We start from the raw sequence: 14,918 nt of genomic DNA, 5'->3' as shown, positions 1-14,918 counted from the left end.
GGGGGGACGGACGGCTGGGGGACACGGTTTCCCTCCGGCCGCAGCGCCCGCCCGCGGGGTTTGCAGCCAAAGCCCCGGGTTGGGGGTACCTGCGGGTGCGTGGGGAGGCGCTGCCTTCTCCCCCTGGGCTTCAGGGTCCCCCGGGGGGACGCTCGCCCACCTGGATTTGTCACTGCAGATGTTATTTCTTAGGACAGGGTCTCCCCCCGCCACGGCTCAGGGCGCTGGGTGCACTTGACCCCTCCCCCGTTAATAAACCGTTAATAAACCTATCAGAGAAGCCCAAATCCGTGAGGTTTATTTTGCGGCTCCCTCCCTCGTGTCCCCAAAGTTGCCAGATAAAGACAAAGACCTCGACAGTTAGTGTTTCTGAAAAAAAATCTTGAGCTGTTGCGGGTCTTGATGAATGTAATACCCCCACCTGGGTTGGGGGGGGCGACTGGTTGTGTCACACCAGCCCATCCCAAAATGGCTCTTCCCAAAAGCCCTCTGGAGATCCAGCCTGGTGCTAGCGCAACACGGACACAGATTGCGGTAGGTTTGGGGGAAAAGCTCTGTACGGCCCTTGGTGGGTGCGAAGCATTGGCAGGACGAGGCCAGACACCAGACAGCACCAGGCTCCGGGCTCCTGCCAGCGCTGGGCCAGCTCCAGCCCCACTGAGGGCACTCAGCACCATCCCCAGCTCACCCAGGACCGGGTCTCACCAGGTTTCTCCTACAGACAGGGACCTGCCCGGAGGCTCCAGCCTGGCTGGGGGTATTTAGAAAGGAGGAAACCTGCTGTGAGAGCCACTGGCAGGGCCAGGAGGCACATCCAACGCCAGCCGGAGGAGCCGCTGGAGGAGTCATCCACAACCCGAGTTCTCAAGGGCTTCAGCGTCCGCTGCCACTGAGTCAGGATGGCGTCTCTGGCCCCGCTCCACTTCCCCCGTCCCACCAGCCGGTACTGGTAGGGGGTACAGGGGCCAAAGAAGATGGCCAGGGCCAGCCGGGGGTCCGTCAGGAGCAGCCTCAGCACATTGGGCTTTATGCCAGCGCACAAAGCAATTTCGTCGATGTAGCTGATGAAACTAATCTTCAAGTTCTCCCTCTCGGATGGATTCCTGCAATGGGATGTAAAAGAGACGAAATAGCATCATCCCATCTTGGTTCCCAGCTCCACGTAAAGCAGAAGTTCTGGGCGCAGACGTTGGTTGAGCCCCAATCTCCATGGCTGAGCTCCCTCAGCCCCAAATAAACCTAAAGGCACCGAAAGACCCTCGGTGGGGTTGGTCCCAGCAGTTTCCTGGGACAGGGAATAGGCAGAAGCTTGTTTTGTCTCTGCAACCCAGTTGTGGCCTCAAAAATTATTCTAGCATTATACCGCCATCATTGTAATGCTACAAATACCCACGCTGTGTCCTTCCCCGAGGTTCACGGGTGTGGATTTGGCCGATTTTGAGAAGGAGAGGGGTGGACATTCACAGATAAGACTGCCAAGGGGACTGGGAAAAACTGGGAGATGCAGAAAGCTTCCCATGCTGGGAGGGACCTCTAGGATTTTTCCACTTGAGGCCTCATCTTCCTCGCAGGAGGGAGGACTTGTGCTGAATCTGCTTCTGCAAATTCAGGACAGCCTCGAGTTTAGCTCCGTTTCACCTCAGACTCCTATATTTCTGTGTAACAGCATCATGTCTACAATCGCCGGGGTTCCTGGTGACAATCCCCATGGCTCTGTTTTGTCCCACATTTTCACCAGTGTCCTATAAGCCAGCTCCGCCTTGCTGGCAGACCTAACCCAGCTTACACCCCACCTGGCCATAGGTCCCCTCCTTCATCCCAAGGCAGTACATCCACCATCACCTGTCCCACAGCCTTGAGGACACGTCTCCACCTCCTGTAAAATCCCAGTGCCGACAAGGCAGGAAGTTAGCTCCCACATACCCAAAAGACAAATTACAGCCTTGACTTGACCTGTCAAAAACTGCCACCAAACGGTCCCCCACCTGCATCGCCTGGCTCCAGTGGAGTTTCTAGATGGGGCTTGGCCCTGACCCCAGCGCTCCTCGCTGCCTGGATTTGGGAGGCAGAAGCCACGAGATGGCACCCTTAGTCTGGAGGAAACCAAACCTCCACCTTGACATGCTGGGAATAAGGACATGGCTTGAAAGCCTGGTCGAGGGGACCTGCAGGTCCTGGATTTTGCCATAAACTGCCTCCAGAGCCTTCTGCCCTTGGTGTCTTGGTCCGTCATCGATAAAGGAGCCACAACAGCATTTCCCCACCTTGCTATGGGTGGCAAAGGAGTAAATGCATCCAAGAAGAATTGGCTGTCCTAGGTGGGTCCCTCCCACGACCGCCATAGGGTCCCCCTTTCCCTGGGGTTATCCTGGCACACGGCACCCATCACACCCCCAGCACAGGAGCATCACACACCTTTTGACCGGCGGCTTCTTCTTCAAAACATCAGCCATCATCCTGCTGGTGGGAGGGAGCTTGTTCCATCCTGAGAAGAACAGAGAAACCAGAGACCTCCAGCAGCACCTCAAGCTGAAAAGTTCACCCTCTTCCCATGCTGCCAGCCCCTTTACCAAGAGTGTTTGTGCTTGATGTTTACAGCAGTGTGCATGGAGCAGCAGGGATATGAGGATGCAGCTGGGGAGCAGAGGCTACAGTGCTAACTAATGCCAGTGGCCACCATGGGCACGGTGGCAGGAGCTGAAATATGCCCTGGGTTCTGTGGACAGCAAGTCAGGCTGCTCGAAACCTCCCACCCCAGCAGATCCCCCCATCCCTGCACCACGTCTCCCACCTGCAAAGATCCCCGTCACCCAGCGAGCCTGCATTTCTGTTCCCACCATCAGAGAGCCGGTGAGTTGGACTAAGCCAATGATGGCCAGCGTTGGCTTTTCCAGCTGGGGAGGGAAGACGCTTTTATAGAGGGAGCGGTTATCATCGAAGAGGCTGCGAACCGACTCTTCAAGGAAGGGAAACGAGAAGATGTAGCCCGTGGCGAAGAGCACCACGTCGATGTTTTCTTCAATTGTCCCGTCTTCAAAAACAGCAGAGTTTTCGGTGAACTCCTTCACATTTGGCTTCAACACAATGGTCCCAGAGAGGAGACAAAACGGCAGCTCTTCATTGATAATTACCTTAAAGTATGAGCTTGCAGGTGAAAAAGAGGACAGCAATGTTAGCATCCGGGAGAAACCCAAAACATCTTCCATGGCCGGAGTTCCCCTCCAATGCTTTTCTATTCCACAAATAACCCCTGAAATTAAAAAGCAAGCATTTCATGCCATTAAACCCCCCCGATCGACCAACAAAATAGTCAGAAAAAACACCTTTTGGTGGAAGCCAAGCCATAGTTTTCATGGTTAAACCATGAATTGAACTTCCGAAATCTGATCCTCCTTGTGAGGGCTGACGGGAGAAGCCAGTCGAGAAAGTGGTTGAAGCGGGTGGTGCTGACCATATCGAAGGGAAAGCCGTGGTCCGAGACCCGGCTGAACACCCATGTGCTGCTCCTGGTGCTGAGGAACACCTGGGGGAGAAGGCAGGTCTCAGCTTCCTGCCATCTCTTTGCCTTTTTTGCCCGGAATGCCAAATCCCATCTCCTGCACTTGGGAGCTCAGGGAGTTATCCCGAGGGAAGGAGATGGCATCAGGATGAACCAAACAGCTCATGGTAGCTTCTGCAAAGTTCCCACAGCTGCTGATGGCCACTCCTCAAGTGACCCAAACTCTCCAGGACTTGCAGAGCTTCTTCAGTTGCCCTCAATTTGAAGTGCTATTAATTGAGAAACCCGGCGGGCAAAGCTGCCTGCGCATACCCCGAGCCACTGGCTCTCCTGGTCCCTGGCTGGGCTCGGCACAGCCATGGATCTGTACCTTTGCAGCCACATGGCTCAGCTCCACGGAGAGGTCGCCACCGGTGTTGCCAATGCCAACCACGAGGACCCGCTTTCCCCGGAAAGCCTCCACGTCTTTGTATTCCCGGCTGTGGAGGTACTGGCCTTTGAAGCGAGTGTCAATGCCTAGGTAGAGAGCAAGGAGCATCTCCTACTGCCAGCTCCAATTTCTTACCCCAGCCTCGTGCCCAGACCCCCTGCAGCCCCCGACTCCCCACCTCCCACCTCTGCTTGCAGCTGAGAAGCCCGTTGGAGGTCTTGGCTCCCTGGGTGATGCCACCTTCCTGCACCTCCTCGGCTCGGTCCTGCTTTGCAAATTCTCATGCAAGAGCCCGGCTGCATCTTTATGAGGTATTTTTCCCATTCGCAGGAATGCCCTTCATCATTCCCATAGGGAGAGGGTCCCACCTGTCCCAGTGGGAGGGCTTTGTGGAGCAGAGGAAAATGCAGCTGAGGGACCCATGGGTGCTGTGTGAAACCCAGCAGCCCCAGCCCACCCCGCTGCTGAGGCAGGGCTTACCTGGGAAAGAAGCCAATGGTAAGTAGGGCTCCTGGTAATGGCCGGTGCAAACCATGACGGCATCGAAGACGTGCGACTCTCGGACGCCGTCGGTCTCGGTGACCACCTCCCACTGGCCCGAGGTGGCGAAATCTGGGCGCCTCCTCACGCTGAGAGCTGTCGTCTTGCAACAAAGCCCAACAAAACAGCAGCTGGGGACTGCACCACGTTTTGGAGAGGACCTGCCTGCCAAGGGCTGCTGGGGGCAGGCTGGGTCCCTGGGGAGCTGCATGTCACCTCTGAAGCTGTTAAATCCCACCCTGCACCTTTCCCCTGGTGATGGCATTGGGGGGGGGATGCACCAGGCAGCCCATCTTTAAGCAGCCTAATTAAAAACATGGAGCCAAAAAGGCTGCACTCAGGATGCGAAAGGCACTTGTCCTTGCGGGATCGCACCTGGTATTGTCCCATCCCACCTGGGTGACGCCCTGGTATCTGCAGCCACTGATGGCTCTCCTCCCCACAGTGTTTGGGGTCCCCGCTCACCTTGAAGCGTATGTGCCGCAGGAGGTTGAAGTGCCGGGCGTACATCCGAAAGTACTCCAGGAGGAGGCCATGTGGTAGGTAATTGGGAAAATCCTCTGGGCAGGGGAAGTCGCTGAAGCAGGACATCTCCTTGGAGGTGTTGGTGATGACCGAGCGGTAGACACTGACCCTCCCACTGTCCATGGAGTCCTGTGTGAAGCCAGCAGTGCTGTTTGCAGGTGCGCAGGGAAGGACTTTCTCCCCCCAGAGTATTTGAGTATTTTTCCTCTTTGCATTCGGGTACAAGGAATAAACCAGGACTAGCACCTGCTGACCATGGCTTCTGTTCCCTCCATCTCCTCCTTTACCTTGGAGTCAGGGGGAGCCCTGTGCCCGGGACAGGGATGGTCCTTGAGGGCATGGCCACCCTTTCCTCTGTGCTGCAGGCAAAGGGCATCCAAGGGAGGGGGCAAACCCAGGGACAATCCTCCCACTGACCGTGTAGCGCCAGATCCCCCCGATGTCCTCGCTCCTCTCAAAGCAGGTGGGCTCCAGCCCCTCGTCCAGGCAGCACTTGATGGACACCAACCCGCCGACCCCAGCCCCGATAACAGCCACGCGCCGCACCATGCTGTCCCACAGCAGGCAACGGGCCGGCGTGTGAGCAACTGGAAATAAAACAGCCCAGGAATTAGCAGAAACACCAATCCCTTTTTCCCATCCCCAGCAGAACACCCCTGCTCTTCTCTGGCTGCAGGTGTCCACGTAGGAAAACTGTCCTTGCAGAAAGCCATCCTGACTGGAGCGTTATGGATGGACACTGCTCATTACCCTTCCCGCTGTGTTAATCCCACATGGAATGCCCAGTGATTCCCCTCCTGCAGGCATGGCAAAAGGAGGCACTCTTAAACCTCGCTGCGCTGCTGCTTCTATTTTTTCCCTTTCCTGGCCCAAACCAGGGTGTGCAAAGAAGGGGAAGGGGCTCGCAGCTCTATCTGCTTCTGCCTGCACAAAGTGAGCCCCCTGAAACCTTTTCAAGAAACAATTTCAGCTAAGCTGGCTCATTTTCACACTTTCCTTTTTAATTTCCCGTTAAAGGGCATTCTCTCGAAAACAAAAAGGGTTTTTTTTGTTTTTTTTTAAAAAAAAAAAGGGATGCCTGACTGAGCAGGGGCACGGCACAGCGATTCAGAAGTTAGACAGCACCGTGAAAGTGCAGCTGGGATTACAGAATATACAAAAGGTAAGAAACCCAGGAAACGCAGGGTATAAATGAGAGGAACTTGAAGGCTCAGGGTGTGTAAACTGAGCTGCACCGAGCTTCACTGGAAAGCCAGAAAAAAAAAAAAAAAAAAAGGAAAAAATGAACCCATGTGAACTTTGATTAGATAACAAACACTCCTACTGCAGAGTCTGAAGAAAGAGTCATTTATAACTTTTTTTTCTACCCATTTTTGTGTCCAAAAAATATGTTAACATAAACAGGAATGGGAGGAAACTGCAGAAAGCCAGGGAAAAATGAGGGAGGAGCAAAACCCCCCCCTCTGCGTCTAAAAGCCCAGCCTGAGCCGCTCCTGGATCTGCAGGAACAGGACAGGACATACCGACACTCACCCGCCCCCCGGTTTCCGGAGCCTCCCTTGGCTTTGGGAAAGGGTAAGCAACGTGCCCGGGGTGCTAAAGTCACCCTGCTTTTTTCCAGCGTTGCCTACAGATGGCTTCACTCCGGAGGGTCCCCGTGATACCCCCTCTCCCCCTGCCAGCAGCGAGGCGAAGCTGGGGGCAAATGCCAAAACCCCCGAAAGCCGGCTGCTCACTTTTAAAGTCTGCCAAAACCCAGCTGGAGAGAAGAGAGGAGCAAACCTTGGCCCGGGGCAAGCGCTGTGCCTTCGCTGCTCAGGCTTCGGCCGAACTTTGCTTCGAGTTTCTCTTGCAGCAGATTTTAAGGAAAGGCTGAAGTCCGGGCTGCTCGCCGCAGCTCTTGCACCACCGACCTTTACACCCGTGCTCCCCTGCTCTGCTTTGTTTAAATGCCCTGGCAGAAAGTTCTCCACCTCCCCGCGGCGGTGCTGGGTGGAAATCCGGACTGAAATCCCGAGGGGGTTTCCCACGCTGCAGCTCGCCACTGCCCCGGACCCAGCTTAGAGTTGTCCTGATCCGTCCCCCCGTGCGCTGCCTGCTCTGGGTGGGCGCTCACTTGGCATCCCTGGGAAATCAGTAAAACACGCTCCCTTTGCCTGCATGCCAGCAGACGGCACGGAGAGGGGACACGGTGCATGGGGAAGCCTAATTTTTGGTGGTCAATGGAAGCCCTCAGCAGCCCTGGGCTTGTGGGATGCCCACGGCGCCTGCTGGCACAGCCCCAGCCCGGGCACAGGACCGCACACGGAGACGACGAGGCAGCAGCCTGCAGCACGCTCCCACCACGGCCAAGGAAAAATTTATTGATGGAAAGTCCATCCACACACAAAGCAAAGCCCCGGGATCACCTGATGGTGGGGAGCGCAGGGAAGCAGGGCCAGGATTACGCAGCCCCAGGCGGCACCAGCCCCGGTCTCAGTGGTGACAAACAACCGCAGCCAGGGTCCCTTCCCTGGAGAGATGCACCAATTCAACCCAAAGTGGGATTTTTGCCTCTTAGGGCTTAAGGTCAGAAGAAGGGAGAGCCCGACCTGCGTACTCAGCCCAGATAACCCCTTCCTGGACTGAAGACCTCAGTTCCCAGCTGATTCAGGAGAGGACTGGTGCCCCGTGCTCCTTTCTGGCTGTGATGCCCAAAGACATTTTTTGCTGGTCTGGCCCCTGGTGGCTCCTGGCCAGCATGGTTTGGGCACGGCCAGGCCCCGCAGCCCTCCTCTGCTCATGGCAGGGGAGCAGCAGAGGAGCAATAAATGATGGGGGGAGGCTGCCATCCCCGGCTAACCAGGTCTGCAAAGCTGTGCTCGGGGGGCGAGCTGGAGCAGAGAGAGGTTTGTGCTGCTGGTTAAAGTTTTAAATTCATTGCAATCTGCTGAAATCCCTTTCAGCTGTCCCGCGGCACCCTGTGGAACTGTGTGACCTGAGATAAGGACAAGGAAAAAAAACCCTAAACAGGCTTCAAAATCTACTGGAAACCAAAAACCAAAGCAGCCAGGAGCAGGAGGAACCCCATCACAGTCAGGAGAGAAGGGCAGGGGCTGGAGAAGCCGTCAGGGACTCGCATTCTCGTGGGCGTCAGGGTCCAGTCCCACTGGGTGAGGATGGCCTGGCGTGCCCCCTCCCAGCCCCCAGGACCCCCCAGTCAGTAACTCGTAGGGAGTGCAGGGGCCAAAGAAAATGCTGAGGGCCGGCCGGGCGTCTCTGCAGAGCAGCCCCAACAGGCTGCGCTTGGCGCCATGAAGGAGGCGAGCTTGTCCATGCAGACCAGGCAACCAGTTTTGAGGACTTCATCAAAGGACAGACGGAACCTTAACGAATTGAAGAAGAAAAAGAGGTGGGTGGAGGACTGGTGTCAACAGGGATGAGGCGAACTGGAGGTCAGATGCTCTGCATCTGCACTGTGACTGCATCCAAATGCAACTGGGTTCCTCTTAGGAGAGGACTGGGCGTACATGCAGTGGGAACCTGGGTCTGTCTTGGCCCAAATCCTGCCTGTGACATGGCACGTGTAAAGCAGTGCTGGCTCTGGTACACATCTCTCACCTGCATCCGTCGGTCTTTCACTTCATCACCCACAACTTGCATCTTCCCCCCCTGCCCCCTCCACCTTAGTGGGCCTTTTCTAAAAGACTTTGTCAAACCACTGGTGTTTTTTTTTAAAAAAAACTATTTTTCCCTTTGCTCTCTGCAGAAGTCATGTGCAGCGTGAGAAAGGCAGCAACCTCTAGTTTCCCCTCACATTCATTTCCACCAAATATTGCAAAAATGCCTGGCGAATTGGAAAATTGCGCCCAGTTCGCTTTGTCTGCAGAATTCATGGCTTCATGTCCCATCTTCAGTGGGCTGAAAAAAGCCATGGCTGTTCAGCTTTGTATTGCACCGCAATTTTTCTGCGCAATTCTGCATTTCCCTCTTTTATACCTTTTCTGCTATAGCCATCTAGGGGGACCAGGGATTAATATATCGCCCAGTTTCCTTGATTTATCTCATTCGTTTCCTAATAATTCTTAGCCCCTGATTCGACCCTTTGCCTGCCCATGAACTATGCGCCGATGTGCTGAGACACTGATTCACAGTGATTCGGATCCCTGTGCTGAGAGGTGAGACAATTTGTATGTACACCTTGGGTTTTCTCCCCCCACCCCGCCCCCAACCCTGCTGAATTACTTTGCATTTATTACCATTAATTTCTCTGCCATTTTATCTCTCAAGTCCCTGGGGACTCTGTCACGCTTCCCCAGCTCCCAAGCAAGCTTTAGTCTCAACTACCCTGAATTAATTTGTTCCTGTCATCAACAGGCAAAACATCAGCATCAAATCAAAGGTGACGTTGGCTCAGAGCAAGCAAATAAAGGGGTGGCTGGATCTGGGCATCCCCCCCGACCCCGCTGCCTCCGCTGTACATGCAGAGAGCAGCCACAGATTGTCAGCCCGTGTGTTGCTGCCCCCCTGCCCCGAATTCCAGGGGCTTTTCAATCCACTGAAAAAAAACTTTGGGGCTCTGGGGAATGGCTTACCATCGCACTTGGTTTTTCTTCTTCTCATTGACTTCCTTCTCCGTGACAGACTGAGGAGGCAACCGGCACAAGCCTAGAAGAGAGAAGGCAGCATCCTGTGGAGTTTAACTCCTGGGGGGGAGACACTTGAGAACTCATTCAGTGAAGCAAAACGTGGGAAGCCCTTCTCCAGGAGGGCAGGAAAACCTCATTGCTTGGATTTAGCTTGGTGGCGGCAATTCCGCCAGAGACCAGCCCTCCGCTGCGGTACAAATTCACCTGCACTTTTTCCTGCTCTTACAAATTTGTGCTGTCAGGGCACAGGCAGATGATGAGGGGTGAGATGGGCTGTGCAAGCCCCAGAGAGGATCATCCCAAAGGGAAACCCGGGAGTTCCCCCACCTCTGTGGAAGAGCCTTGATGCAGCACTCCACACCAGCCCAGTTTCTATTTAAAAAAAAACAAAAACAAACCCAAACCAACAACAAAAAACACAAGTAGATTTCTTTCCTCACCCCAATAGTTACAGATAATTTATCTTGTGGGGCAACAGGACTCTTGTACTCTGGTAGTCATGGTGGACAAACCACCCTGTCCCCTAAAGACCAGTGAATTCTGCCAGGTTGGATCCACCACCGTATTTTAAAGACGACTTTTATCTGCGCATCCAGGTTTACATATCCATCTCTGCTCTCTGACTTCTAAAATATTTGAGAGAGAAAATAGTGTCTTGAATAAACTAGTTCAAGATGGTGGTTTGGAGGCTCAGGTGCACGAGCACACATCAGCTGAGTCACAGTAAGTCTCAGCTTGCAGCAGGTGGGGTACAAAGCGTTAGCTTAAAAGCATCAGCTTAACGGGGAAAAAAAAAGTGATTTAAGGTAGATGTCATGAACTTGCACATAGTTTGGACCAATCACGCACTCATGTTGCTGTAGCTCAGCTGAAGTGAAATAACTTGGGAAGTCGGAGCCCTAGAAATGCTCACTTGTCCACTTTGAAGTGAGCTTCGGGGTCCCCAAGGACTGAAATCCCTCTTGGGGCATGGAGAGGACAAGACATGCCCAGTTTGAACTGTTTTGGTACATGGGAGAGCTCACGGTAGCTCTCCTACCTTTGAAGACACGGGTCACCCGGCGTGCTTGCATCTCCGTCACAGGCATGATGGCTCCGAATGGCTTGATCAGCCCAAGGACGGCCAGGGTGGGCCTCTGCAGGTGGGTTGGGAACATGTATTTGTAGAGGGACGTGTGCTTGTTTTCCACTTTGACAACTGCTTCTTCTAGGAACAGGAAGGAGATGTTGTAGCCCGTGCAGAAGACGATGATATCGATGGATTCCTCCTCAGGGCAATTGTGGAAGACAACAGAGTTGTCCTTGAACTCCTTCACGCCTGGCTTTATGGTGATCCTCCCTGTCAGGATGTAGCTTGGAAGGTCATTGTTCAGCACAGGCTCACGCACCAAGCAGCTGTGGAGAGTCGAGGGGCTCTGAGCGTTGGAGACCACGAACAAGCCCAGCTGGTGCCCCTGCTCCTCCTCCCCAAGATCTCCAGCCCCATGACCTGCTGGTGTCATTTGCTCCAAACAGCCCTACCTCCTCCCTCTCCCAACACTGACATATCGCTGTCCCACAGCCTGTGCGACTGGTGGGCATCTCCTGCCTTCTTCCTCCATTTGCTCAATTACTCTTTAAACCATCTCTTTTCAGAGCTGATCCATGCTTTAAGCCTCCCCCCCTCCTCTTTTCCCAGGAAGCCTCATGAGGAAAAATCCTCTGATCCTTTCCAGGCTTTTCCAGCATGCTCCATCTCGCACCACCTGAGGGGGCTACAGGTTATCTTCTCCCACCGGGCTACAAACTCCCCGCTGGAGATGACCCCATTCTGGGTGCTGTTTGCTGCATTGATTGGTGTTGGTTGCTGGAGATCTCCCCCCTGCCCGCAGCACAAGCCCTGTGACACCGCACGGGATGGGAGCCACCAAGGAGTACCTCTTCTCTGGTTGGAGGCCATAGTTTTCATGCTTGAACCACTGGTTCACCCTGTAGTTAATTAACCCCCGTGAAAGGGGTCCAGGGAGGCTGTTTCTGATCAAACTTATAAGGCGAGTGTTGAAAACCATGTCCCATGGGTAACCGTGGTCAAACACGCGGCTGAGCACTCAGGGGCCTCGGCCAGTGCAAACTGTCACCTGGGAGAGAGCAGGGAATCAACGAGTTGGGCGATGAATTTGATGCTTTGCCTTTATACAGTAACCCCAGAGGCACGCGGTGCAGACATCTACACAATGAAAAAGCAGCAGCAGCACCTTTAAGATCTCCTGGCAGCTGGAGATGGAGGTGGAAGAGGAGAGAAGAGAACAACTAGCTTTCTTTCAGGGTAGGTTTTTGACCAAGAAACACAGGTTCAGAAACACTGTTTGTACCCCACGCAGGGTGATCACTCGAGTAGGGTCAGTTTAGATGAGACATTAGGAAGAAGTTCTTTACACTGAGGGTGGTGAGACACTGGCCCAGGTTGCCCAGAGAGGTGGTGGAGGCCCCATCCCTGGAGACATTCAAGGCCAGGCTGGATGAGGCTCTGAGCAACCCGATCTAGTTGAAGATGTCCCTGCTCACTGCAGGGGTGTTGGACTAGATGGCCTTTAGAGGTCCCTTCCAACCCAACACAGTCTATCATTCTATGATCCCAGCTTGCTCTCCCTATGGTGATGGCAAACCGAGCTATTGCCCCCAGCATCACCCTCTCAGCACCCCTGGGGTGGCTGGGTGGTGGTACCTTCATGGCTACATGGCTGGCCTCCACCGCGATGTCCACTCCCGAGTTGCCCATGCTGACTACAAGGACATGCTTCCCCTGAAACATGTTGGGAAGCTTGTACTGCCGGCTGTGGAAGTACTGGCCTTGAAACTTCTCAATGCCTTGGGGAAAAAAGAAACAAAACTTTTAATTACTTGAGCATTTGTGGGGGCTTTTTTGGGAGAATTGGCATAGAAACAATCCAGATATCAAGGGCAAGGAAGTGCAATCAGTGGCCACTAGGGACTTGGGGAGGTCCAGCCCTCCATCCCACGCACACAGATTTGGTGTTTCCTCTCCAAAATGGGGTTTCAGACGTGCTTGCATGGCAGTGAGCAGGGACACATGTGCTGGGTGGGACTTGGATGATGGTTACGTGCAAGAGCTGCGCTGGTACAGTCTGAGGATTCAGCCTCTACAAGATGGGGATGCGGAGGTTCAGAAAAGCCTGCAGACCTCCTGTCCTACAAGCAGCTTCAGAAGCCCTTGATAACGCTGATGACAGGGCAATCCTCTCTATGCTGAGAACTGGGGAGACTCATCACAGCTGTGATAAATACATCCCTCTCAAAGATGACGGAGCTTCAGTGAGAGGACCTTGTCTCCTCCCACATACTGTGCGGGCAGCTTCTCTGAGGTTAAACCATCCTACCTGGGAAGTTTGCTCCGCAAAAACAAGGCTGCTGAAGCAGGAGGAGCTATTGCTGTTCACACCAGGAGGTTTGAAAATCAGAAGCAAAAAAAGGAAGGAAGCATTTTCCCTGAGGAGCCACTAATCCTTCTTCTCCCCCCAGCCCCTGGAAGCAGGTAACTGCAGGCAGCCTCGTACCGTACCAGGAAAACGGTGCAGGGGGAGGGACGGCTCGGAGAAATTGCCGCTGCAAACCCTAACGGCATCGAAGACGTGCGATGTCTGCTTCCCATCTGCCTCTGTAACCACATCCCACTGGCCCATGGTGGCAAAGCCGGGGCGTTTTCGGATGCTGACAACAGTGGTCTGAAACATGGGAGCCAAGCGGAGTGACCGGCGGTGCCCGGCACGCACAGGAAGCAGGGCAGTGCCAGGGTGCCCATCACTCACCCCAAACCTGGTGTGGTCCCAGAGGCCGAAGTGCTCGACATAGTGCCGGAGGTAGTCCAGGAGCCGGGCGTTGGGCAGGAACACCGGGAAATCCTCAGGGTAGGGGAAGTCAGAGAACACCGACATCTCCTTTGGGGTGTTGCTGATGACTGAGGGGTAGAGGCTTGGCCTGCCAGCCTCCATGTGCTCCTGGCATCACAGTGTACATCAGCCCTGCACCCCAGGGTGGGGACTGTCCCCCGCCACTCCCCTTCCCCTGGTCTCAGGGAGCGCATCTGGGAGAGCTCAGCATCCAGCAAGTTCTTGCGTCCCTTCCCCAACCCACCAGTTTGACCCACTCCCCATCCTGCAAAGCTGCAGCTCCCACGGGAAGGGGAGACGGGCACCGCCAGCTCACCGTGTAGTGCCGGAGCACCCCCGATGTCCCGGCTCTGCTTGAAGCAGGTGGGCTTCAGCCCTTCATCCAGGCAGCACTTGGTGGTGGTCAGCCCACTGACGCCCGCACCCACCACCACCACTCTCATCCCTGCCGTCTCCGCCGGGGACCTGGGCTGCGAACGGGGCTTAACCTGGGAGAAACCCCACGGACAGTCACCACAGTCTCAGGGAGCAGCTGCCGGCACATCCTCTATAGGGGATTTGTCTGTATGCCACCCCCAAACCTTGCATTCCCTTTACCAGCATTCTGGGCTCTTAATTTGCAAGTTAGATTAAATTACTGTAAATATTAATTTTCTCTATTTTTTTTTTTAATTAAATTAAATCCATCCACTTTCACAGCGTGCTCGCCAGGCTGCTTTCAAAAACCCTGCAGTTGCCCTGGAAACTCGCTTTGAAAGCAGGGAGTTAAGCCACACATCGCTGACAGTTTTTATTTACAAGATGTGTTTAAACTATCCCTCCTTATCAGTCTTGCAAATAGTTGTATTTTGCCTTTGGAGATCTGCCCCTGGCTTTCTTTGAAAGGAAAGCAAGACACTCACTGGGACTATTCAGCCTCTGCCTTGCTGACTGGGTCCCGTCCCCTGTCCCTGGGGAAGATGACATGGCCACCGACGCCGATGGAGCGGCTGCAGGTATAGCACACCTCAGCTTTAGGGATGCTTTTGCGTCTGTTTGCCAAAGCCGCCCTGCTGGGGAGATCTAGCCTGGACAGACAGACTTGCAGGGCTGCAAACGGCTCGGCCCCAGGGCTCAAAATGCAGCAGCCCCCGGGTAAATATCCAGCTCTATGAAGACCCGAACCCTTCTAGATACTGCTGGGTGGTGAAATAAGGGATGGTGGCTACATGCCATCGCTTGGGCTGGACATTGCTGGAGCAGGGGCCATGACACAGATGCCCCGGGGGGCTGTTGCCACCCTGGTTTCACCCCAGCGCCGGTGGGGACCACCCTGCCCAGCTGAGTTATTCACCCGGCGTAGCGGGACGGCACCACGGCTGGGTGGCACCAGCCCCTCTATCCCAAGAAGCGCTTTCAGCTTCCACCAG

General features: G+C 54.6%; 1 protein-coding gene and 1 pseudogene across 6 annotated transcripts; both read right to left on the bottom strand.

Moving 5' to 3' along the window:
- Positions 1–279: 279 nt before the first annotated feature.
- Positions 280–7,045, bottom strand: LOC141747423 (dimethylaniline monooxygenase [N-oxide-forming] 4-like). 6 transcript variants are annotated; one of them, XM_074597625.1, is made up of 10 exons: positions 6,777–7,004; positions 5,412–5,581; positions 4,935–5,300; positions 4,410–4,572; positions 4,115–4,314; positions 3,870–4,040; positions 3,324–3,523; positions 2,792–3,144; positions 2,416–2,485; positions 280–1,103 (listed from the first exon to the last, which is right to left on the bottom strand). In XM_074597625.1, exons 3-10 carry the CDS (start codon positions 5,115–5,117, stop codon positions 716–718), a joined length of 1,728 nt encoding a protein of 575 aa, XP_074453726.1. In that variant the 5' UTR covers positions 5,118–5,300; positions 5,412–5,581; positions 6,777–7,004; the 3' UTR covers positions 280–715. The 6 variants fall into 6 exon arrangements, with proteins under 6 accessions (XP_074453726.1, XP_074453724.1, XP_074453723.1 ...); XM_074597623.1 differs by having other exon boundaries at positions 3,870–4,015; positions 4,108–4,314; positions 4,935–5,123; XM_074597622.1 differs by having other exon boundaries at positions 4,935–5,123.
- Positions 7,046–8,016: 971 nt separating this feature from the next.
- On the bottom strand, positions 8,017–13,952 carry LOC141748028 (flavin-containing monooxygenase 1-like; annotated as a pseudogene).
- Between the last annotated feature and the right edge of the window lie 966 nt (positions 13,953–14,918).

This window comes from Larus michahellis, chromosome 8, assembly GCF_964199755.1.
Source record: "Larus michahellis chromosome 8, bLarMic1.1, whole genome shotgun sequence".
Classification (NCBI taxonomy): Eukaryota; Metazoa; Chordata; class Aves; order Charadriiformes; family Laridae; genus Larus; species Larus michahellis.
Note: the sequence above shows the minus strand (reverse complement) of the source record. Positions and strands in the feature narration are given on the sequence as shown.